Source organism: Gymnoscopelus microlampas (assembly GCF_963454915.1).
Source record: "Gymnoscopelus microlampas genome assembly, chromosome: 5".
NCBI classification, from domain to species: domain Eukaryota; kingdom Metazoa; phylum Chordata; class Actinopteri; order Myctophiformes; family Myctophidae; genus Gymnoscopelus; species Gymnoscopelus microlampas.
Genome location: NC_139942.1, coordinates 22,634,824 through 22,661,163, shown reverse-complemented (window position 1 = coordinate 22,661,163; position 26,340 = coordinate 22,634,824). Strand labels below are relative to the sequence as shown.

At 40.4% G+C, this 26,340-nt stretch overlaps 3 protein-coding genes across 3 annotated transcripts; 2 read left to right on the top strand and 1 right to left on the bottom strand.

Moving 5' to 3' along the window:
* Positions 1–753: 753 nt before the first annotated feature.
* Positions 754–6,872, top strand: acadm (acyl-CoA dehydrogenase medium chain). Its single transcript, XM_084057894.1, has 12 exons — positions 754–862; positions 2,161–2,260; positions 2,347–2,444; positions 2,841–2,910; positions 3,080–3,180; positions 3,438–3,518; positions 3,623–3,753; positions 3,936–4,044; positions 4,860–5,000; positions 5,237–5,332; positions 5,710–5,958; positions 6,057–6,872. Exons 1-12 carry the CDS (start codon positions 839–841, stop codon positions 6,126–6,128), a joined length of 1,272 nt encoding a protein of 423 aa, XP_083914020.1. The 5' UTR covers positions 754–838; the 3' UTR covers positions 6,129–6,872.
* A 1,167-nt stretch (positions 6,873–8,039) lies between these two features.
* Positions 8,040–18,549, top strand: rabggtb (Rab geranylgeranyltransferase subunit beta). Its single transcript, XM_084058232.1, has 9 exons — positions 8,040–8,079; positions 8,877–8,984; positions 11,398–11,595; positions 12,873–12,978; positions 13,121–13,173; positions 13,291–13,401; positions 13,502–13,627; positions 14,214–14,363; positions 16,152–18,549. The coding sequence occupies exons 1-9, from the start codon at positions 8,077–8,079 to the stop codon at positions 16,290–16,292; spliced, it is 996 nt and encodes a 331-aa protein (XP_083914358.1). The 5' UTR covers positions 8,040–8,076; the 3' UTR covers positions 16,293–18,549.
* A 5,692-nt stretch (positions 18,550–24,241) lies between these two features.
* Positions 24,242–25,315, bottom strand: LOC311044987 (cotranscriptional regulator ARB2A homolog; the record flags this gene model as incomplete). The annotated part of the gene is made up of 1 exon (XM_084056796.1): positions 24,242–25,315. One exon carries the CDS (start codon positions 25,313–25,315, stop codon positions 24,242–24,244), a length of 1,074 nt encoding a protein of 357 aa, XP_083912922.1.
* Between the last annotated feature and the right edge of the window lie 1,025 nt (positions 25,316–26,340).

The following is a 26,340-nucleotide window of genomic DNA, read 5'->3' as shown; positions in this document are numbered from 1 at the left end:
TTCATTTTTGCGGCAGATGCATGCAGTATAGTACACAGCACATATATGGGATGTTTGAATCTTAAACATTGTTTTTTTTTTATGTCGTAAGTGGTATTTATGTCGGTAAATTGGTCATGCAAGCTTCTAATTTCCTATGTCAAAGGAAGTAAAAAATTCAGAGTGACTTGAGTCAAATTACAAATATTTACAGCTGTATTCTATATTTAAGAACATTGGCAAATTCTATCATGGCAAATACTGTTTGACCGAGTTAAAGTATATATATGAAGATAATTAATTTGTACATTTTCATGTTAGAAATTATTTTTACAATTTTCCTGGTAAATCCAAAGCTCAAAATCTTTAAAAGGCTCAGAAAAATGGGACCGATAATAAATACAGTGAATAGAAAACGCCAACAGGTGGAGCTATTGTCCATGCATGACTGCAAGTCTGCATAAAGACTTTTTAACTATGATACAGACACTCGATTCTGCAACAAAATCCCAGTAATAACTGTCCTTGGAGTGACTGCAGGTTGAATTAGTTTGACTGTGATCATCTTGTTGCTAAACAATCACAGTAAGGTTAATTTGAACTTTTAATTAATATCTGCGTTATGCAAGGTTAGGTTAGGTAAAAAAAAAAGGACTGATCTATAAGCTAACAGCGCATCGCGGTGCAACGCGCTGTTGGCTTATAGATCTGTTCTTTTTGGCAAGCCAAACGCATGCGCGGAAGGAAAGTAGGGCAAAAGTCTCTCCCCGACCCATCACGTGGTTAAAGTGAGCGCTGCCATTGGCCGGCACTTGTTAGAACATATTTTCCTTCAAGAGAGACAAGGCATTCTGTGGAGATGTCAACAATGCTGTTCAATAAGGTACATTTATAAGTCAATATTGTCATTTACAAATGTTTTACAATGTTCTAATGAGCGACAGATGCAAGCTCGTCATGTTTTGGGTAGTCAAGTTCAAGTTACATTTTAATAACAAAAGCATAGCTGAAGCGACCAACGTCATAACCTAGCTAGGTGGCTAGTTGACACTGACATCAATTATCAAGAACAATCTTCTAAAATATAAGATTGATATTGACACACTTTGCTCTTTTTGTGGAAATGTTGACGAAACAATATCTAATTTATTCTGGGATTGTACTTGATGTCATGTCTTTTGGATTGATCTTCATAATTTCATAAATTCCTAAATTGACTCTTCTATTTGATTGAATAGTCAGCATGTATAATTTGGACTTTCAAAAAATGATTAAGAATATATACAAAATGTATGTTAACTTAATCTTAATTCTTGCAGAATTTCATGTTTATTGTACCAAATATTCTAACCAATGTCCAAATATTGTTGTTTTTAAAGCCTTATTAAAACATTGTACAAACACTAAAGCTATGAAAACCAGAAGAATCTGTGACGCATATATTGCCTAAAGTCTATAACTTCGAGCTTATTCATTTTATTTTGTCTTTATTTTGTTTCCATTATTGTAACTGCATTTTGTCCTGTTATTTGTAATTGTATTGTTGATATTTTGTCAATTAAAAAATGAATAATAATAAAGACGCCGACATCAAAACATCCAGGCATGATTTTAATTTCAAGAAATTTTAATGAACGTCGTTCGTAGGAGGATCTGCTGAAGATGTTAGGCTAAATGTTGGTAACTTGGTGTCATACCTGTTTTATGGTTTATATCACCAGCTGAACTGTAGTTGTTATCAGCAGTGGCTGTTCTGTGTTTGTGCCCGACGCCTACGCCTACCCTTCCTCCCAAGAAGGGTATTATGTCATGGTGTCCCTTGAAGGTCAGGGTTGATGGATGAATGAATACTTTATTAACAGTTTTCAAATGGTACAGTGGTACGATTATACAATGATGCTAACGAAAACCCAAAGCCCCAAGGGCTTGTTTCCATTGTGGTCCTATATATTCAGTTTATCAAGACATTTAAAGAAGACTTAAAATGTCCTAGAAGACTTTTCTAGGACCAGTTGCAAATTGCAGACCGGTGCTCTTTTATGGTGGGTAAGGGAGTCACACTTTTTGATGGCTGTGTTGGTAGGGCATTCCACATTTTAGTGGCATAACGGAAGAACACATTTAACCTCATGTTTGTTAAGGCTATGTACTGATTGGACTCTTCTCTGTTGACACCTTCAGGTGCTGAGAGCCGGTGTGCAGACCGGAATCCGGCTCCAGAGCACTGCTGTCAGTGCAAAGCTTGCACCCCAGCAGATGCCATCGATGGGGTTCTCATTTGGTGAGTTGAGTCCAGGCCTTTTTGATCTTTTAAGATTATGTATTGTTACCTACAGACCAGACCCATATTTCTGCTTTTGTCAACAGAACTCACTGACCAGCAAAAAGAGTTCCAGGAGCTGTCAAGGAAGTTTGCCCGTGAAGAGATTGTTCCAGTTGCTGCAGCCTATGACAAAAGTGGCGAGGTGGGTGTAATAATTACCATCAGCGAAAGCTCACTGAACATTTGAGGGAAGCAGAAGAAACCATAGATGATCAGAGAGCCGTCTGCCATAACGTCCAACGAACCTTGGAAGATGGCTTATAGCCAAATTCCAATATCCTCACTCGCGTCCTCCACTCGCGCTTTAGTCCCGCCTCCGAGCGAGGAGGAGAGGATTAGATCCGAATCAAACAGGTTGGGCTGTCAGCCACATAACAATTCCTCACATTACTGCCTGCTCGCTCTGCTCGCTCCCATGTCATGTTGTATTAGATTTTGTATATTAGATGTTGTATTTCTCATATATGAGCTGTTTGACATGCATCCAGGATTGACCACCACTAACGTTTTTTGTTTGTTGCTATAATTAATTTTACAGTATCCCTTCCCAGTCATCACGAGAGCATGGGAGCTTGGTCTGATGAACTCTCACATTCCAGAGGAATATGGTATGTACTTGTTTTACTCTGATTATCGCTCAGTTGCCTAGTTTGTAACTTTAGCTGACACATTTTGAATAATGAATAGCAATATCTCAAATGTACAGTGCACACATACATAGTCCTAGATATGAACAAGATAATAAAGATAAACAAAATAACAACATTTTGTTTCCAGGTGGGATGGGCCTGTCAATTTTTGATGCCTGCCTTATCACAGAAGAGCTGGCTTTTGGCTGCACAGGAGTCCAGACTGCCATTGAGGCAAACTCTCTTGGTGTAAGTTGACATGGTTGACAAAGATTGCCTTCCGAGATCCTCTAACTTTTATTTAACTAGACAAATGTACTGGGATACAGCAAATAGTTCAGTAGAGTTGCACAGAAACAGTCTGACACTTTGAAGCGATGTTACAAATTAAGAACCCAACAAACCTGTTCTACAAACGACATGAGCAATCTGTGTCTAAGCCATTAGGTAATCTCTTATCCCAAATATTATGTTGGTTTTTACTATTGTCATCTTGATCCACACAGCAAATGCCTGTTATCATTGCTGGTAATGATGCGCAAAAGAAGAAATACTTGGGCAGAATGACAGAGGAGCCACTTATGTGTGTAAGTAGTATTGCTTGTCATCTTCTCACGATTGTTCAACATTACATTAATTAAGTGTAAGACCGGATCATGAAGTGTGGGCTCCTCTGTTGTGTTTTTGGCAGGCATATGGTGTGACGGAGCCCGGGGCAGGCTCCGATGTAGCTGGCCTCAAGACCAAAGCGGTTAAGATGGGGGACGAGTATGTTGTTAACGGACAGAAAATGTGGATAACCAATGGAGGAAAAGCTAACTGGTGTGTGTGGTCACACGAGGTTCTCTTCTATATAACGGAAATGTTTTTATAACGGCAGTAGTACCTACAGTAGTACAACAACAAGCCAATACTGCGATAGCGGGGGGAAAAAAGTAATAAATGCAAACTATGCCTTTTTTTCTCCAGGAAGTTAACCTTTGTGTTTCTCTTCATATTCCCAGGTACTTCCTCCTGGCTCGCACCAATTCTGACCCTAAATGCCCTACCAGCAAGGCATTTACTGGCTTTATTGTTGACGCTGACACACCTGGTATTCTAGTTGGTAGGAAGGTAAGAACCAGGTGGAAGGTTTTCTCTAGTGAACCATCAACCAGTTTTTATGTGCATGTTTTATTTGTGCATAAAAAAAAACCCTGAATGAAAACAGACAAAATAAGTACCGGTACATCTTGAAATAATTGCAAAAATGTTTTTACATTAGTTTGAGGAGTCTTTTGCTTTCATCGAAAATGTGTAAATGTGCTAAATAAGTTCTGACATAGAGAGCATTAAATTCGTATCATATGGCTAGCAATTTTGCACAATTGCAAATGTTTTATCATAAGTATGTAATACCTTCCCATGTTTCAAAAAAAAAAAAATCTGAATACACGTAGGCCTACATTTCAATCGTAGGCCTGCTAAAGAATAAATTCAGATGATGAAATGAATGAATTCCACAAGTGTTCATGGACACGTTCTATATATGATCTTAATAGCATCATAATGCTCATGTATGGTTCATGAATGAGATTACATTTTGTGCATTGTACTTTACCCCACTAGTTCTGTAGTGATGCTTTTTGTCGTTTAAATAAATACATTTCAGATTTTCTTGAAATTCTGATTAATAATGCAATGCATTTAAATGGAAACCCAACTTCTGGCACTGGTTCTCATCAGGGTTTGGATGTCCGTTTACGGCAAATGTCATTAAATATCAAAATATTAGATCTTTTGATTTTTTATTTGAAAAATATGAATAAAACTTTGCTAACATTTCTGGTCTGTCCAGATGGCCCAGGACTCAACCTTCATGTTGCAATCCAGTCTGATTTGAGAAACATTGTCCTATTCCATAACATATCTTCTCTCTGGCCATTTAGGAGTTGAACATGGGCCAGAGGTGCTCAGACACCAGAGGTATCACCTTTGAGGATGTGAGGATCCCAAAGGAGAATGTTCTCATCGGAGAGGGAGCTGGCTTCAAAATTGCTATGGGAGCCTTTGACAAAACCAGGCCACCAGTAAGTCAGACACTGGAACTGTTGCATGGTTAACCCTATAACGACTATTTTCCTCTATGCCAAATCTCTTAAAAATAGACTAAGCTCTCAATATGGTGCATTGTGAGCTATAGATTAGATATGCTATCTTTGCTGAATGTTCACCCCAGAATAGGGACTCCAGGATTCATGTGGCTCCCTACTCACAGAAAATACAGCATTGTTAATTGATGATAATGATCGTTGATGTGATGCAGGTAGCAGCAGGGGCAACAGGACTGGCACAGAGAGCACTTGATGAAGCCACCAATTACGCACTGGAGAGGAAGACTTTTGGAACGGCCATTGCTAACGTAGGTGACATTATTCATAGTAGTGATTTGTAATGCGAAGGTCAGAAGAGTAGTTTTACAGTCAATAATTTGAACATACCACAGTGGTCCAATGGGAGTTGAAAAGTACATGTTTCTAGTTTTAGGTTGGCTGGTTTGCCAGTTTCAGTTTATAGGTTATTTAAATTAGTTTTAACCAATGACAACATAATGTAGGTATAGAGTGTAAAATGTGAAAATTCAAAAGGAGGGGAAGTTATTCACATATGAATTAAGTATGAATTATTATAAACTGGTGCTGTCTCTAGTTATCTTACAAATGACAGGAAATCTTCACAAGTTGACCAGTAACCTGTAACTCAAAAACTTTCACACTGCTTTGTCTTGTTTATCCACAGCACCAGGCAGTGTCATTCCTTTTGGCTGAGATGGCCATGAAGGTGGAACTGGCCAGGATGGCCTATCAGCGGTCAGCTTGGGAGGTGGACGTGGGCCGCCGAAACACCTACTTCGCTTCCATTGCCAAGGCCTATGCCGGAGACATCGCCAACCAGGTCGCCAGCGATGCTGTTCAGGTGTTTGGAGGCAACGGCTTCAACAGCGAATATCCAGTTGAGAAACTGATGAGGGATGCCAAGATCTACCAGGTTGGTAGTGATGATGCATCAATTCTCTGCTGTGACACCAAAGTGTAATTGGAAAGTTTTTGATAATGAACTCTTTGAATCTTTATCTGCTTTTCCAGATCTATGAGGGTACAGCCCAAATTCAGAGACTCATCATTGCCCGTGAACACATTGGCAGATACAAGAAATGAACTCCGCCAAGAACTCTCCTTGTTGAATCTTTTGTTTGATCAGTTTTATTTGGGGTTTTCTTTTCACTTCTTCCCCAATTACATAATTGCCAATTCCCCCCATCTGTATAGTCCCTGTCACTGTCAACCCCTACTGTTGGTATGGGGAGGGTGTAGACACGTCGTTCCCAACCTTACTGTATAGCCTTGGAGCCCCAATTATTACATCTGACAAAAGCTGAGACCCCCTCCACACACACATGTTTCTCTCAAACATTTTTATGTTTAACAATGTGGGAGTTGGCTATTTACATGTTAGTCAGTCACAGAACATATTAACATTTTTGGTCTACCTCAAAACACGCTGTCCCTCCCAGTTCTGCTTCCCTCTGAACAGGCACCCTGAACAACCTGTATGAGTTGCTAGTGCAGCGACGGAGAACACCCTCCCCTGCTCCCCCCCCACCCCTCTCTCCTGGCCAAGTTGGAGGCATTAAGTTGAAATGTTGTCCTCGTAACTTTTTATTGTATACATGCAGTACTGATCAATGCAACTCAGAATCCGAACCAACAACAATGTTGATTGCCTTATGATATCACATCTTTAAGCCTTGATCTTTTTGTTTGAGATGGGGTGATGTCCTTGAGTGAAGATTGTAACAGATTAAACCAATGTAAAATAGAACGTTATGCCAGTGTGAACTGAACACTTTCTTACTGTTATGCCTAAGCTCTTATTAAATTTAATAAAATGTATATAAAGTCTTTTCATATTGTCTCCTTAATATCAGCTAAAATGATTTTTGACAAGGTCTGGGTCAAAGACTCCGTTGTCACCACCTCACTTCTGACTGCAGCAAGAGACAACGTACACACTTTTACCAAACTAAATCACAGCCAGGTCTAGAACAATGGAATCAAAACAAAGCAAAAACTAAATCATACGTGTACAGTAATATACATTTTGTAATAAAGTAACTCACAATCTTACAATATTTTGATGTCCTACCAACAATGTAACCTGTTAACAACAATACAGTAAATAACTATTTGGTTAGAACTTTTCAAAACAAACAAGCAGCAAATTACCCAGATACAGTTGATTTAACTTCTAGGTTTAATTAAAGATTAAAAACGGCCAAGAGAATGAATACAATAAGAAGGGGAATACAGATAGAGACAATAAGCAAATGAAAAACAAAATAAATAACTGATATAACGGGTGAGAATGAAAGTGTGAAAAACAAATGTAGTAATGAATCATAAGGCATTTGATAGTTCAGATACAGATTCCATAAAGGTGAAGACTGGCCTCCATGAATCAGAAGAGATATTAAGTTGATATTGATATGAGTTAACTTTTTGATCCACAACAGTATCATGTCAGTATGGTGTTAGGAGGCCAAAGGAGAGATTTCTTTCATAGAAAGGTGATGGCATTCACAGCTTGCAGTTTATTTTCTGTTCCCCATTTTTTCTACTCTGTACTGTCATATATACATATACAAGTACATATATCTGTACATATGCTGTCATCAGAGCTGCCATGTCCGCTTAATATAAGCGACTTTGGGCTTGTTTTTCTGTAAAGCTTGTAAAAATTGTTTGCAGGTTACCATTTTTCTGGGCTTGTTTCTAAAGTGTAGTTGCTTATTTGGGCTTGTGTCCTAATGTTGTTTAAACCAGTAGTTCTTCAATATTTTCATGTCAAGGACCCCTAAATTAATATGTATTTGTCCACATGGACCCCCATCTAAAAATATTTTGTACCAGGGATTCACTTACAAGATTTCTGTTGAATTATTTAAAAAAAATGCCAATGCATATAGGTTTAAAGTGCTCAAGTGGCCAAATAAGTTGCTTCTTTTGGGCTTGTTTTTATAGACCTGGTTCCTTATTTTTCTCGAAGACTCTGGCAACACTGACTGTCATGACGTAGTACAAGTGCGACGCCTGATCATGCTAGAGAATGGTAAGCAGTATTCTCTGTAATAAACCTGCTTACATTTCACTGTCATTCGTTCTATCGTTGTAAGGTTACACAGATTGCAATCTATGTTGTCTGAATGATCCATTGTCTAAATGTTCTATAACATTTGCTAATATTTGGCTGCTTATTGTGTGAAACACGGCTGACTGGGTGGCTAAGAATTAGCTCTGTTGGTTGCTTAAGCCTTTCTCTGTTTTTGTCTGTGGTGGTAAAAGTACTCAAATGTTTTACTTAAATAAAAGTATGCAATGTAGAATTACTTTGTTACAAGTAAAAATCCTGAATTCAAAATTTACTTGAGTAAAAGTACAAAATTGGTATCAAATTGTACTTGAAGTAGAAAGTACTCGTTATGTAGAATTCACAATGTTTTCAAATGTATAAATTGTATAAACATCTTTTGAAAATAGCAGATCTACAAGCTCACAACACAATGCCTCGCATGGTGACTCATTGTGAGCTTGTAGATCGGCTATTTTCAAATGGCTGAAGTGGGTATGTTATGTAATAATAATCGAAATCTACTAAGTAACTTAAGGTTTTCAAATAATTGTAGTGGAGTAAAAGTACAATATTTCCCTCTGTGATAGAAGTAGAAGTAAAAGTACTGAAAACTGGAAATACTCCACTTAAGTACAAAATACCTCAAAACTGAACTTAGTTACTTTACACCACTGGGTTTTGTTTACTCTTCTACGGTACATCTGCAACTTTATATTGTTCCACTGCATGCGTAACTATATCACGTCAATGTAACATTTATGTGTTTTTTATTTTAGGGTACCCAAGTCAAAGATGTTGTCGTCAAGCCTGATGCTCCTAACACTCTCCTGTTAGACAAACATGCAGATTACATAGCAGCCTATGGTTCCAAAAAGGATGACTACGTAAGTAACTGTGGCTATTTGGCGACCTTTTCTATCAAATGTCATCTATACCAGGGGTCTTCAACCTTTTCAGGCCAAGGACCCCCTAGCTGAGAGAGATATGAAGCAGGGACCCCTCTATATTGTATTAAATTTAGTTTCAGATTAAACTTTTTTTGGTAACTTGGTACTGCTCTTTTTTCCCTCTACACCTATACCTTGCAGCGCGAGGCGTTGTGAGCTTGTAGAGCTGCTATTTTTGGCTAAAGTTCTCCTCAGGAAAAGGGATGGTAGGGTTCAAGTGGTTAAGGTAAAACATAAAAATCATATAGTAACTCATGTAGTAACTCTGAGGACCCCCTAGGGGTCCCGGACCCCCTGTTGAAGACCCCTGATCTATACTGTTTCTGTAGCATTTTTACATTATATTTCTCTCCACACCACTCAGGCTGCCTCCCTCCTCAGTCCTCAGGCATTTGTCACAGACAGTACACCACCAGCTTCTACTAGACATCTTTTCTAATACATTGGCATCACACTGCACTCGAGTGGTATCGACCTGACTGGTCAGACATACCAGTACCCTTTATGCCTCTCTTGAAGAGGTTCACTTTCATCACTTTTATTTGTCTCCCAGGGGTCAGTTCTTCGTCCTCTCCTCCTATCCCTCTCTGCTCACAAGTTTATCCAGTCCATCACGGCCTTTCTAGCCTCGGGTACCCATGCGTAACTGCTTTGCAGACACTTTTTGCAGATACAACGGTGTTTCTCCTCTTCTGCCACCGCTGTAGAGCGACAGAGCGTCTGCATGCCTGGTTGACATCTCACTGTGAATGTCTTCTTACCATTTCAAGCTCAACAAAACATATTTTCCCTGGGAAGTCTTGCTCCCTTTAGGATCTCTATTCTATTGACAACACACCATGTTGTCACCGAGTGCCGCGCTATGAGCTTGTAGATCTGCTATTTTTGAAAAATTGTGAAAATGTGACGTGTGCAAATCTCTGAATATATATATAGTTTTAAAGCGTTTTCTTTTACTCAAATCTTTGCTTCTGGGGGGTCCCTGGAACAACATATTTTGAGATGGGGGTCCGCGGGCAAATATGTAATTTTGGGGTCCTTGACATGAAAAAGTTTGAAAACCACTGATATTATAGCAACATTTTTTTCTTAGGATTTAGAATACATTGTAGAATCCCCAAAGCAAAGATTTGAGTTAAAAATGTTTGCTTTAAAAAAAATCCTTGATTTAAAAAAAAAAATAGCAGATCTACAAGCTCGTAGCGCGGCACTCGGTGCCGCGCTATGAGCTTGTATATCTGCTATTTTTGAATAGCCAAAGAAATCAAAAAATGACACAGATGCTGCTTTCCCGGTCTTAAAGGGTTAACCAAGTTTCGATCATCGATCATCTCCCAGGATCGACTAATGTTACTCCCGTGGCCTGCCTGCATGCCATCTCAAAAAACCTAGTTTTCAACCTCCCAAAATGTTCCATCTCCCCATGTCTGTTCAAAACACTGGTGATGATGATGACCTACTGTACAAGGCAAACAAGGGCTTGGCATCCCGCTTCCTAGAACGCTCCTTTTTTATGTCTGTTATTGTTGCCTAATTAGATAGATTATTATTTAGATAACCTATGTGTGTCTACTTGTTCATAGATATGCTGTAGTGTACATTATTTAGATGGATTTATTGTACTTGCTTGTTCACAGAGTTGTGTTATTTAGATGGTATTTTATTTGGACTGATGCTAGGCTTGATGGTCAGGTCTACCCAGTCATATTTAGTTTGGAGTGCATACTTGTTTTGTTATCACTCTTAATTAATTATTCAACCACTTACCCTGTTGTTGGTTGTGAAGAGTTCATGCTGCTTACTCCGATATTGCACTAAATTCAATTGTAGTCATTTAGTCGTTTATGATGGACGGTTGAGTAGGCCTGTCACAATTATTACATAATCATCTAATCGCAATTATTTGAGATTCCGGAGATTTCCATGTTGAAAGATTTTCACATATTTTCAAATATAAAAAAAGCAGAAATAGCAGATCTACAAGCTTACAACGTGTCCCTTCGTGACACGTTGTAAGCTTGTAGATCAGATTTCTGCTTTTTTACATTTATAAAAAATATTAAATGTCAATGATTTCTTTGTATATTTCAGTTATTTGTCATATCTGCCCTGTGCCTTTTGATTACGAAGCCTAAAAGGCTTCATACTGTATGTTCCACTGTTCAATGCCAAATACACAATTAAATAATGAATCGCAATTATTTGAGTGACAATTAATCGTCAAGTAGGCAGACATTTGACAAGACATACTGGTGGGGGACAGTGATTGAACTTGGGAGAGTCTCGTCATTACAGGATGACGGTCACGCCAACTCTCTAACCTTTACACCACTGCTGTTCATTTCCGCAGGAGTACACGCTGTCTGAGTACCTGAGGATGAGTGGGATTTACTGGGGCCTGACGGTGATGGACCTGATGAGTGAGCTCCCTAGGATGAACCGTGAAGAGATCACCGATTTTATTAAGTCCTGTCAGCATGACTGCGGAGGCTTCAGTGCCAGCATCGGACATGATCCTCATCTACTCTACACCCTCAGTGCAGTGCAGGTGATGTTTTACGGTTTTATTTATTGATTAAAACGATAGACAGTTGGTATGGTGGCCAGTGGTGGAAAAAGTACTCACACTTTTTAGTTTTTAGTATTGAAGTATCAATACTGCAATATAGAAATACTAAGTAAAAGTCCCGAACTCAAAATGTACTTGAGTAAAAGTAAAAAAGTATTGTCATAAAAATGGACTTAAAGTACCAAAAGTAAAAGCACTCTTTATGCAGAATGTCCCTTTTCAGTGGTTAATGTATGTTTTGTAATAATATTTCGTGTTGCGTCATTCGCGGACGATGCTGTTGCAAATTCCTGTGTATTCGCATTTTTGAATTAACTATGGAATCGTGCCACATGCCGCTTCTGAAGACCACTGTTCCAACCGACTTCACACTCAACACTGCACTTCTGTGGGGGGTCAACAATAGTCAAGTCACATTTATTTCTATAGCACATTTCATGCGACAAGCGCTCTTTGTTCTGTCAAGTTTGAAAGCTAGTTGAGAGGTTCTCAAGATATGTGAAGGACAATCATACTCACCGCCAGACAAACATGAACAGCAGCAAAGGCGGTCAGTTCAAAAAAACATTTTTACAACTACACTACATGCAAGAACACATCTTTCCACCTTACCATTTACCAATGCTATTTCCACCCACAGACAGACAATATATCTTGGAACAATTTTTTGAAGAAAGTAGTTCCAAGATACAGGCTAGAATTGGTCTTTAAGGAGCAAGAGCTCCGTTGTTGCATTATGTCATGTCAGAACACAGGACTATGCATGAGCTAATGTCCATCTATCAATACCTCTAGTGAATATTAACTCATACCAAGTGGTGTCAAAACAAACAGGAATGACACTGATGAAGGCTGGTTAGACCCTCCAAGTCAACACCAATTTGTGCAGGTGCCGTTGCAGTTCAGTTTTGCAGTACAGAGTGTTGGTGTCCTGAATTTGTATGCCCACGGCTTGCTGGCCACCGCTGTGGGGAAAAAACAGAACTAACCATTTAATAAAAAAGAAAAAACGGTGGTGAAGAATTTCTGTCTATACTGTATTAGAGTCCCAAATATTTGATTCTCCTGCACTGCCTGCATTTACATAAAGTGATTCATAGCCTGGTAGCAAAAACTGTCCAACATTTTAATTTGTCACTCTGTCAAGATCTGGTCCTTAGAAGAACTTAATTTCACGGCAACTTTATGATGACCAGCATCAGTCTGGGTTTGGACCCGTGGTCTAATTAAAAATATATATTCTTTCTCTCTCTCAGATCCTGTCCTTGTATGACAATGTCAACGCGATTGATGTTGACAAAGTGGTGGAATATGTCAGACAACTGCAGCAGGAAGATGGCTCGTTTGCAGGGGACAAATGGGGTACGCAAGGCTCTGTCATATGGCCATATTTTCCCTCAAGGAGCATTCTAAAGTATCTTAAATTTCCTCCACGTTTCAATTTAAGGTTTCCCCAGAATGTGTGTATTCTTAAAGATTATACTATATTTTCTGTTTGGTACAGGGGAAATCGACACAAGGTTTTCCTTCTGCGCTGTTGCTACTCTTGACTTACTGGTATGTGCATACATTATGCATGTGGTATTACTTTGGATTGCATCATGTTCTACAAGACAAGATTCATTATATTTATAGCAATGTATTTATTTGTACTGGGCTTTCAACTTTTTAAAGGGCAAATTGGATGCGATAAATGTTGACAAGGCTGTGGAGTTTGTGTTGTCCTGTATGAACTTTGATGGCGGATTTGGCTGTCGACCTGGCTCAGAGTCTCACGCTGGACAAGTAGGTCTCCTCCGCAATATTTTCAGTGTTTTTTCACCCATCACATTAGAGTACTTTGTCATCCTCATATTGAAAACCCCCCTTTTGTAATGGCCTACAGATTTACTGTTGTACCGGGTTCCTGTCCATCACGGGTCAGCTCCACCAGGTGAATGCTGACCTGCTGGGCTGGTGGCTCTGTGAGAGGCAGCTGCCATCTGGAGGCCTCAATGGTCGTCCTGAGAAGGTCAGTGGTTATGGATACACCATATTTGCAAGGAAGTTTCCTCAGATCAACATATTAGGTGCATATTGTCGCATATTGTTTTTTATTAAATTAAAGCCCTACTTCGTCGCACAAGAGTGTCATGAAAAAGAAGAATAAATAGCCGATTTAGATTGCGAAAAACGTTGAACGTTCATCTGTGGGTTTTATAAATATTTAATAAATGAAAAGTATTAACATGAACTTGTGACTAAATAATAACTACATTGGATCAATTTGAACGCAGGCTTTTTTCCCATGTCCTGAAAAGTAACAGTTTTGGACATACAAGGTTTCCTTCTGAAAGCGACGATATATAGCATTATGTATCTATCACACAGTACCCGCTACTATATACAGTAGCAATAGCAATCCAGCAATTAGTTAGAGATTAATTTGTCTTTCAATACAGAAGGGCAAAATAAATTACAAGTGCCTTGAGAGAACCAACCCACACGACTTTGAGTAGAGAAACCCAGGTTCATGTTATGGGTGATTCTTCAAAAAACACAATGGAAAACCAAAATTTCAGTACCGAAGAAACATTTTCTCTGGCTCTTCCTCTCAGCTCCCAGACGTGTGTTACTCCTGGTGGGTTTTGGCCTCGCTGAAGATCATTGGCAGGATCCACTGGATAGACAAAGCTAAGCTGCGCGCCTTCATTCTAGCCTGTCAGGATGACGAGACGGGAGGCTTCGCTGACAGGCCGGGAGACATGGTGAGCTGATTGAGTTGGAACACTACACAGCAAAAACCTGACTGTAAAGTGAACTCACAGAGTGTACAAATACAACTAACTGGACCCCTAAGGCAGTGTTTCTCAAACGTTTTCATGTCAAGGACCTCCAAATTAATATATAATTGGCCGTGGACCCCTATCTGAAGATAAAGTTGTGCCAGTGTTGTGTTGTTAAAATGTTTAAAAAATATTCCCAAATCTTCAAAAGTTTTCAAGATTGTTTGAAAATAGCATATATAGGATTAAGGTAGTTAAACTGACTTTGATGCTATATTAACACATTTTGCTGGGGACCCCTTGGAACCCCCTCAAGGACCCCTGGGGGTCCCCGGACCCCTCTTTGAGAACAACTGCCAAGAGTCCTTTAGGTTGCATTTGTATACTCTAGTTCAATAAAACTTAGAGTGTACAAAGGCAACCAACGGGTCCATTTAGTTGCATTTGTACACTTCAAGTTAAAATAACACTGAAGATTTGACTGTGTAGGAATAGTCATGTTTATATCCAAAACCATTCCTTTTGCACATGTAAGTCGTGTATAGAAATAGGGGAAACGTGCACCCTCAGTGGTGGGCCACTAATACTTAACAAATGTAAACAGACTGCAGATAGTATCACATTATATTACATACCATATATCATGTAAAAACAACAAAAATGGACCAAGTGCAATGTAACAGCACTGTGGTTGGTGCAGGGGTGATCGTACTTTTGGCTATTTGTGGTAGTTCAATCATTAGAGCGCTCGCCTTTGAATTGCAAGGTTCTGGTTTTGATCTTGGGCACCGCCAACTCGGCATATGCATAGCACTGCTTGGGTAACTAAGACGTAAGTACCGGGAGATGACGTGAGGTATGGCGTTCCACCTCAGCAAACCACCTCTCCAGTGTAATGTTGACTGTTATATGCATGGTTCTTTTGATTAATTGAATATACTTTTATTGTATATACGATTTTTTTAAAGCGGGTTAAAACACACCAAATGGAAGAAAAAAAAAGCCAACAGGCTTGCTTCCGTTGTGGTCCATGAAACATTCAACACACAAACACCTGTACAAAACAATAGTGCAACAAAAACGATTTTACAAAATCAAAATAATACTGTCACAAGGCAGCCCGTGCCCTATACTCAGTAATCAAGGACATTGCACGCACGCACACTACACAGCTGCCCCCAATAATGAATTACACCTTACACCTAGCCGACTTGGAAGCGTCTGTGGCAGTGACTGTTTGGTAGCGTGACATGTTTTTTCATCTGGAGGAGAGAGTAGCTGACAAACGGCTGAATGACACGCACATCCCAATCAACATCTGCATGTTGATTCCAGGGAAGTGGCATATTAGCATATTCATGAGTGGTTGTTCCTGCAAGTGTGGCATAATGGCATAATTAGTAGATCCTGGAATTGTTAATGTGGGCACAAGGAAGAGCCAAGTTCAATGTACTATAAAACTCCTTTATAGATGTTTTTTGGGTGAGAAAAATACTTGACAGGGGCATTATTGATCAAACATTTCTATTGCTCACCAAGTTTGGATGTGTGAACTGCAACTTTAAATTCATGATAATGTATGGAGTTGTATGTATGTCCGTTATATGTAAATTGCACCGTTCATTTGACATATACGTGTGTACACCGCTCAATATGATACAGCACCAAGTTCACTGAATCTTTTCTATTTATACTTTTATCACGCTTTGTCATTAAATTGACTCGTATTTCCCTTGTCTCATTTCCGCTCCCTCTTGTCGACTACTACAGGTGGATCCATTCCACACACTGTTCGGAGTGGCAGGTCTGTCCCTGCTGGGCGATGAACAGATCAAGGCGGTGAACCCTGTATTTTGTATGCCTGAGGAGGTTCTCCGGAGGATAGGCGTACAGCCAGACCTGCTGAGCTAACACTCTTTAACACCACCACCTCTACAGCTTGTATCACCACCCTGCCAAGCACACCCAGCCACACACCAATCACCCCTAGAGCAAGGTATGGAGGTTTTCTGATGCAGAGAGGACCTCTGTGCATTTTAGCATTAGCTGAAGTCTACACATTTAGACTGCTTTCAGGTTTGCTGCTCTCTAGTCTGACATTTAAGGTTCACGTATTAGCTCTGATAAGGTTCTCAGGTCACCCTTCTAGTTTTCTCAGCTGCAGGAGAACAAACCTGTTAAAGAGTTTTCTTTTTTTAAGGAACTGGTTCAAAGCCTTGAACAAATGGGATTTTACAGTTGTTCTTTTGCCTAACATTCCATGACACTTTGACTTACTTTTAATAGATTAAAAAATTAAAATAAAGAAAAATCCTGCAATGGGATAAAAGACAAACATGTTCACAGCTACCAGACTGTTTTAGAATATTGTGCTTATAACTGTTAGCAATTTCCTCCTGTCCACATTTTCCCCCTGCTTGTCTCTGAGCCTTAGTAAACCAGATGGTGGAGGTGTTTTGTTGTTAGTTACGGACTGTGGATGTCTGTGCGACAGTGACTTCATGTGATGGTGGATGAAGGCAGACAATACTCCTGATTGGTATCCAACATAGAAATAGCCCATATTTTTAATTTTTTTTTTCATAACGACTTACGTTGGGTGCCAGCATTCTCCCCATTTACTGTGCTTTGCAGTTTAAAGCTCTAGACTCCACGACGAGCAAATCCAAAAAAAGCGCGACGACCCTGGCTACAGGCTGGAACGATAACATTTCACTCGCGAGTTACAATGGGGGGGGATCGCGCATCGCCGTTTTTTCCCACCGGAAACAGATTCGGAGATGTAGGCGTTTTAAAGAAGGAAATAGACAGGAAGCGGATGGGAGCCATGTTTTTGTTTCCGGTGATCCATTTGGCCTATCCTTCTCAGGATCACAATGGGTACTCCCAGAGCTGCTCCAGCCCCGCCCGTGTGGAGAAAAACGAAGAAAAAAAAAAAGACATCAAAACCGAATACCCGTCGGTTTTGGCACTCCGCGTAATTACTTGCAAAACCGAATACCCTTCGGTGTTAAGTTATTACTGTGTTAAAAAATAGCAGGACTTATACCAGGACTCACAACTGGAGTTGCATTGGGGGACTTCTTTTTTCTTTTTTTCCTCAAAAGTCTGTTTTCAAGTTGTTGCTTGTGTATCAAGTCAGTGTGTTGCAACAACAATACACACATACATCTTGAGCCTTAAGGCAAATTCAGTATAATGTATAAATGTAGTTGTGTGAGCTTTTTGCACACCCAAAATGACACATTTTCAACAAACCTTTTTTCAGTTGAAAATCAGACTTTTCTGTCAAGCGACACTTTTGACAAGTGTCGCTTGACAAAGTATAAACATTAAGTAAGGTAATGACTGTAAACACTTAATACTACTACTAGGGCACATAATGGTAGCATCATCAAGTGTGATATTTTATGCACAATAACAACTACACTATTTATTTGTTATCCAACATTGTCAGCTGTTTACCAGAAGTCCAGAATGGGTAGATTTGTTACCCATGTGTAACATAATTTTTATTCTGAACTCCTCATGATTCTGGAGGGTGTGTAACCTGGCACAGCCATGTGGTTCGCTGTGCTTTGCGGAGAAGAACGGAGTTGCGATCTTGTGATGCCAGCTGGCAGCTGCTGTGCAAGGTTAGAGGGTGGTAGTGAGCTGTCTTGATTAATACATTTTTTATTGTTTTGCAAACAACAATATTGACATAGTAGCTGTTGTTTCCTATGTCCACCAACTGCACTGATGTCCATTTGTCTTGCCAAATGAACTGAATCTCTGTGGATACGGTCTGTAATATTAAGTGTTTGCATATTTGGAGATGGATTACAAAGAAAATACTATCAGCACCAATTGAAAAGTACAGTTAATCTTACTAAAATAATAATTGCTAAATTAATTTATATTGTTTAGGTAGACCAATGTGTATTTATGATCATTGTTAGGATGCCAGCACTGGATCATGATTTTCTTGGTAATGTATTTAGTATATGAAAAAACTATCCAACATTAAAATGACCCCCAAATATTGTCTATGGTAAAATCTTTTGCTTGGGTCACTCAAATTCCATAGATTCAACAGATTTGCGCTCCTGTCTGTGCTTTGGATGTTTAATGTGAGTATTGATATTATTAGTGTATCATCTTGGCTAGCAATAAATTAACAATGTATATCCCCTGAAGTGTGCTTCAAGATTTCTTTTTATATACAAAAAAACAAACGGCTTGTAGAAAGTTGTACAACAAAAGTAACCATTCTCACATCTCATCTGAATCTTGCTTGTACATCTGACATATGAGGATACACCTCTGTTGTGAGAGGAACCTGGGGATTAGTGTAACCCAGTACGTTTTTATTTATTTAATCAGGTCAGACCCGTGGAGATCAAAGATATATTCTTTTTTTGATCTAAGTGAGACCTGGCACACTGCCGCGGTGCCACACATTTCACACAGACAAATCTAAAAAAAGCAAAGTTGATCATTAGTACAGGTTTTATCCTTTTATTTATCCAGGGTAGGTCTTTTTCAGTTATGACCTGTGTCACAGTCATAGAGTAGCAAACATTCACACCCTATACAACCAGTCTGTTGGCCACTGAACAGCTCCACTGACTGACACTGGGTGTTAATGGGTAGGCTAGAGTTGCTCATTCACTTACTTACCTGACAGATCTTTGCTGGCCCAAGGGATCAAAACAGCAACCTTTCAGCCACAAGCACTGAATGGCACATTTCTTCTTTTTGAACATTAGTGTCAAAATGTTTTTTGCATAAACCAATCCGCTGGCCTAGCGGTCCGGGGACCTAGGCGCCAATGTAGCCTGACAGTGCGTTGCGCGTCCGAATCCCGATCCCGGCCTTGGCTGCGTGTGTTTAATTTAGATGAACTGTCTAGTACCAACACCTCTTACAATTAAGTCATCACACATACTGTGTAACTTACATTTTAACAAAAGTAATTTATTATATTTTTCACTTTTTTGACAACTTTTTAAACACTATTTTTAAACACTTGTGCCAAAATTACGTAAGCAGGGCCAATATACCTGACATTCATTTATGCTTTAAGTTAATACATACCGTTTCTGACCTTTCTTGGCCTACTGAGAGAGTGTGTGCAAAGTTTCATGACGATCGGTCCAGCAGTGCCCAAGATTAGCTACTAACAGACAGACTTATGGGAGTGAAAACAGTCTTTACCTCCCGGCCTGGCGAAGATGACCAATGTTACGCTATATAACTTTAGCTTTCCCTCTATTTTGGGCCTTTGAGTACATTCTAGACCATAGAAGTGTGTCAAATGTCCAGGCTCCACTAGGTGGCAACCTTACCATAGTTAGGAAAGTTATTAATACAAATTCTAAGGTTATGGTGTATTAATAGTTTTTGCTGTCATCCCACAACTCTGCTGGTATGTTTTGTGAATATGGTAGTCTTTTATAAATGCAGAATAAAGTCACCGTGACCTTGCTAAACTAATGGCCTAAGTAATCTTTTTGTTTTTCAGAAGAAAAAACAAAAACTGATCCAAAACAAAACTATATATTTCTTAATCATGTCACCCAAAACGTTTAAAACAAATTATGACTATTAACATAAAAATAACACTGTCTGCCAGTTATGTAACATAAGAGATTTAAATAGGTTTAAATAGGATTAAACCTGACTTATGCCAAATGATTTTGGCCTAAGTCAAAATCATTTCGCCATTTTTGGCCTAAGTCGCACTAGGGAGAAAGGCCATTATACTAAAAGGGGAGGGGACAGCATGATCCTTTTCAATTAGGAGATAAGCGATTACCACAGGTGGCCAGTGTCATGAGGAGCTGACTTAGGCAAGAATATGATTTTCCTCAAAAAAAAATCTTAGGCCATCCGTTTAGCAAGGTGATGATATGCTACTTTCACATTTCTTTCCTACTTATAGGATGAAAAATAAGTAGGAGAGAATTGAGAAAGTAGCATATCGGTATTTATTCTAGGCTTATTCTAGGCTTACGTTTAAAAAAAAATCTGCAATGTGCAATCTGATCTTGATTCTTAACAGATTTCTATAGCTATCACAACAGAAGATGTAAGTGCAAATTGCTATTTGCAATACAATAATAGTATGTCCCCATGTTTCCTGCTTTAATCACTACTTTATGATGTAAATAACACGCCTATTAATGGGGACTTGCTTATAGAGTGAGTGCACTAATGAAGTATTTGCTGTACTGCTCAATTAGTATGCTATACATTGGAGTTGAGAGCATATTTTGTGTAACACTCCAGGTGTTAGTGGACCTGCAAAATACTAACAGCAAGCAAACTTGTGAGTTTTTTGTGTTCATTTGTTTATTTTTTTGTCAACAGGAGAGCAGTAATTTGTGCTTCCCCGCCTGGTTTCTGGGCAGGGACAATGTTGGTTGTCAAGCTACTGTGAAACCCCACTGGCTCTCATTAGTATAAGCCTGGGAGGAAATGGAGAGACAGTGGGGAAAGATTAGGTCACATTTTGAGGTCATTAATGTACAGTCATTATTTGTGAGTTTAACAATAACTCACATTTGTTCTACTAAAATGGAGCAGGAGTTTTGTTTGAATTTTCACCCTAGTTAGTAGAAATAAGGATCAGCACTACATCTTGAGACATGCAGAAGCTCAGAACAGCAGGACACAATAAATTACTGTGACAGCATGTCTCTGCTGTACTCGCCAAGTGGCTCTGGGTCTGATGCAGCAACTATGTACCCTGGCATGGAAAAAAAACTTGAGAAAATAACCAGGGTTTGTTTACTTATACTGTAGTTCATAATTTATCACAGCTCAGCGCAGATACTTTAATTACCTCCTCTTCCCCCATGGAAGCTGGTTTCAAAAGTGGTGTAACCAGCCACATTGGATACCTGTGGGTTGAAACTGTCTGGGCAACATACTGTATGCATCAGGGTGAAACCGGAGTATAATGTTGGCTTTTACGGCCAGTCAACCCATGATTAGTGCAACCTGGTACATTGCAACATTCTCATTCACAACTCGTATGACCGGTTAAATGCTGTGAATGCTTTGTGCTTCGTGCATTATCCAAATAGATTATTCCAATGCACTTCTATAGATATCGCATGGCATCAATTAGAGTCTACTAATTAACTCTTGCGTGTTATACGACTAGATGTGACCAGTGTGCATAACTATGGAGTGAGGTTACAGGGACGTAATTCATCTCCCAAATGTTCCACATGATTTTCCTTGGCCTTCACCATCATTTCTCTTCCTCCACCCCCCTTTCCTCCCTTTATCTGATTGACATCTTCATGTGGTTTGTATCTGCCTCTCTCTCCTCCACCACCTCAATCATCCCCTCCTTCACTTTCTTCTCCAACTCTCCTCCACTCTTCCACACCAATTGCTTGCCATTGTCTCCCACACTTCTCTCCCTGGAGAGAAGTGCCTTCTCCCATAGCTCCAACTTCTGCTTTTTCTCCACTCTTTTCTTCCTCTTGTCTATCTCCATCTTCCTCTCCACCAACATCTCCTGTTCTTCCACCCACCTCCTTATAGTCCTCCTCTGGAGACAGGAAGAAGAACATATGGGCTCTGCAAGGGCTCCTGTGTTTGCAGGTCTTTTCTCTCCTCCTTCACCACCTCCTTACCCTCCGTCTGTCTGTCGCAGCAGGGATAATATTGCATGCTTGCTCGAGTAGGCCACAGAATTCGTTTTCCCACATGTTTCATACTTTTGAAATATTTAACTTAAATGTTATAATAACATTTAAGTTAAATATTATTATATAATTTCCTCTTTTTTCACACTCCCATTTTATTTTTAGCGGCGCTAGAGCGGATATTATTAGCGGCGCAACGTTCTGATTGGTCAGGCTCGCCAAGGTTCTGATTGGTCAGGTCCGTCAACGTTCTGATTGGTCAGACCCGTCAACGTTCTGATTGGTCAGACCCGTCAACAAAGTGATTGGTCAAGCTTCACGTGACTCATGGCTATAAACACATTTTAAACACATATCGATGACAAAATGTATCAAAGGCGCCGCTACCTTCACACAGGGTGTGATTTTTTTATAATTGTCCTCTATTTTGCTTATCCTCCTGTCTCCTCCTCCCGTACATTCCTCTCACACTTCTTCTGCTCCCCACTAGATCTATTTCCTCCTTGTTTTTCGTGCTATATCCCATCCTCTGTACTTTCCTCTGCTGCTACTTCAGCCCCATGATCTCCATCGCCTCCACTGAGGATACAAGCTCAGTCCAGTCCTGGGAAGCTGTCCTTGATGTTGTCCTGAGCTTGGCAGACGGGGCAGTGTAGGAATCAGTGTAGGGATCATGGGACAGACGCTGCTTTGTAGAAAACATCTCGGTCCTGATCTTCATGTGTGCTCTGAAGGGTCTGTCCTGTCCACTCTTACTCTTCTTTACTCTCTCTGCTGCAGCAACCTCTATAGTCTGTACACTACGACGATCAGATTGTCTCCTGTTAATGATCAGGTTTCCTCCTACTTCATCATAATCATCAGTAAAAATGTAAAAACATCTTCTCTTTTTTCTTTGTCTTCTCTTTTACGAGCAATCTAGAAAAGGGTCTGTTGTGTGTTTTTTTTCTTTTATCTGGGACTAATCTTGCAATGTTTGTTTGTTTTGTCTGGGACTAATCTTGCAATCTGCCAGACCGATCAGCATAAAATCTCTTTCTTAGAGCCTTAGGGAAGGCAAACCATTTGTAGACCCTGTCTTGTTTTCTTTCTTCTTTTGGTGTGGAGGAATAATTTCATACCATTTGAATGCAAATAAAAAACAATTTGTTCATGAACAGCTAAATGCCAAAATAGGGATGACTAAGTCAATTTGGGATTTACTGGTATACTATAAGGTATACTGAAAACAGAGCTCTTTTGACCAGCATTTTCTAGATCCCCCAAAACAACACATATACTTTTTTGTCATGTGATGAATATGCTTTATGGTGACGTCAGACAGGGTTTTCATACTCCATATACTGTTGGCCGATAATTGCCTTCAAAACATGGTGTGCGGGGCCTAGTTCTTACAAAAAAGGCCCATATACTGTATATTATATCATGCTGTCATGTAGAAACCTTGTATATTTCAACGTTTTATGTTTTTTCATAAATTAATGCCTATCATAATATGATGCAGTAGGGCATTCATGTATATTATAAGAGTGTCTCACAAAAGTAGTGAAAATAGCATATCCACAAGCTCAAAAAGCAATGTGACACGTTGTGAGCTTGTAGGTCGGCTATTTTCATTTTGTTTTTGTTTAATAAAATAAAAAAGGAACAGTTTTGGACATACAAGGTTTCCACCCAACAGCAACGATATCATGAACGCAAGATCCAATCATACCCAAATTGGAATTACATGTTGAGGGGCCTCAAGAGTTCACCTTAAATAGCCCTTTAAATTCTGCCCATATAGGGGCCGCCACAAACGTGAAAATCTGCAATCTGCCGTTCAAACACCATTTCCCCTGCAGCTTCCTCTGCACTCTGAGGAGAGCGCCTTTTTTAGTTTGTATATAAGATGTCTGGCAGCCTAAGTGATGACTATTTGGTGTAATCTGTATTGATCAGGGGGAGACCCGCTAGCTGAATAGGTAGGGTGTGTACCACTTAGTCTATATGCCTGACAGCGAGTTCCCGGTTCCACTCCTGGGCCGGGTGGACCATTTTCTGCATGTCACTCACCTTCTCTCTCCCAGTTTCCTGTCTCTCTCTCTCTCACTGACTATCAATGAAGGAAGAAAAAGCCCCAAAATATATTTAAAAATAATCTGTATTGATCGGAATATTCAATGAAACCTAAGTGACCCAAATAAAAACACACCAACTCTACCCTTCCCGTCTTCATCTCCTCCCTTCCTCCTTCCGCGGAGCCTTGTTGAAGAACCTGAAGATGGATTGGAAGCTCCTCCAGGAGGTCAGCTCATGCTCATCTGTGCCTGCGGAGACGCAGGGGCAGTCATGCAGCTCGGGCTCCATGCGGGTGTCCAAGGGCTCTTCACTCCTCACCCAGTTAAGACAGTGCTTCTGCATCCAGTTCTGTACACCTTTGCTGGGCTTCTGAAAAGTGATGTTGTGCACAGAGTCTGTGAAGGCCACAGCAACCACTACGCTCTTCAACTCAGTCTCCCTCCGTTTCATCAGCTCAACTAAAGAACGCCCTCCAAAGCTGTGGGCCACGATGAAGACACTCTTGGCTTGGGCTCTGGACACAAAGTGATCCCACACGTACAGCACATGTTCCTGTGAAGAGCTGTTCTCCCGTATGTGGATCTGCTCGGTCTCTCTCTCCATCTGTGAGTTGCAGTGCTTCTTGTCGAATCCACCCTCTCTCTTGTGGTCCTTTCTCTCGGGGGTCAGCTTGTCCACCTCCACAAAGTTGTCATTGGGGTTGAGGACCATCACGCCGTAGCCCTCCTGCATGGCCCTGGTGATGAAGGGGATTTGTGTTCCTGAGTCCAGGTCGTCGTTGATGAGGAGTTTGCGGGCCCACTGGCCAGCCCTCACCACCCCGCTGCCCTGGATCAGAACCATTAACTTGGATGGGTTGGTCAGGGCGTCTGGGCTGAGGAAAATGAAACTGCTGTGTTCGTTCTCTGTAGCGTCCACTGGCACCATCTCTCTGGTCATGTTGCACTTCTTCTCTAGCAGCTCATAAACATGCTGGTTGAGGACCTCTCCCATGGCTTCGTAATGTTTCTGGTTCCAGTTAGGGTCGTCGTCCCTGACCTTAAACACAAATGCCTCTCCTGTCTTCAGGTGTCTCAGCTGGCCCTGTTCATTAAAGGCATACCCAAACCCCTCCAGTGTCTTGGGAAAACTAAGGGGAGGTTCATCTTTTGTCTGTTCGTCTAGATCCATGCCTGACCGCAAATCGGTGGTTTCCTCCCTATCCTCTGGGTTGACCAGCTCGCTCATGATATATCAATGGTACTGGACTTGTATCAGAGCAAAGGGACTATTATAATGGATGATCAGCTAACAGCTATGACTACAGTACAGTGCTCTGATCAATACCAGTACATGAACAGCACCAAAAACCTCTTTGAAACTCAGTCTGAGTTGGGAGCAGTACACATGCTACTGTATATATGCTGCAGTGACGTCACTTCAGCGTCAGTGCCACATCATGAATGCCCCGTTGTGGGGATGACCAGAAGACAGACGCATTAAACAATCATAGAAAAATACTGAAAGATGCCAGTGAAGTACCCTATTTAAACGACAATGCTACAAAACCTTGTTTTAGCACGTTTGTCTTGTTGGCACCACATGGCTGGAGGAAAAGAAAAAATCACACCCTGTGTGAAGGAAGCGGTGCCTTTGGGGCGGGGCTTAACTCATTTCAGTTCGTCCCTAATGGTGGTCTGAGTCCACTTACCAAATTTGTACTTGGTAGCATGCTGCAAACTGGAATAATGGCTGTTTAAAGCCCAGCCAATGGGCAGACAGAGGGGGCGGGGCTTAAGTAATTACAGTTCGTCCCTATTGGTGGTTTTAGTCCATGTACAAAATTTGTACTCCGTAGCATGCTGTGCACTTGAGTTATGGCTGTTTAAAGGCCAGCCAATGGGAAGACAGAGGGGGCGGGGCTTCAGCAATTAATGCTCGTCCCTATTGGTGGTCTAAGTCCACATACCAAATTTGGACTTGGTGGCATGCTGCAAACTGGAGTTATAGCTGTTTAAAATCCCGTGCTCATACGGGCGGACGGACATAACATACGCTGGGGGTCCCTGGACCCCTCTTTGATAACTTCAGCAATTCATGCTCGTCCCTATTGGTGGTTTAAGTCCACATACCAAATGTGGACTTGGTGGCATGCTGCAAACTGGAGTTATAGCTGTTTAAAATCCCGTGCTCATCCCGTGCTCATACGGGCGGACGGACATAACATACGCTGGGGGTCCCTGGACCCCTCTTTGATAACTTCAGCAATTCAT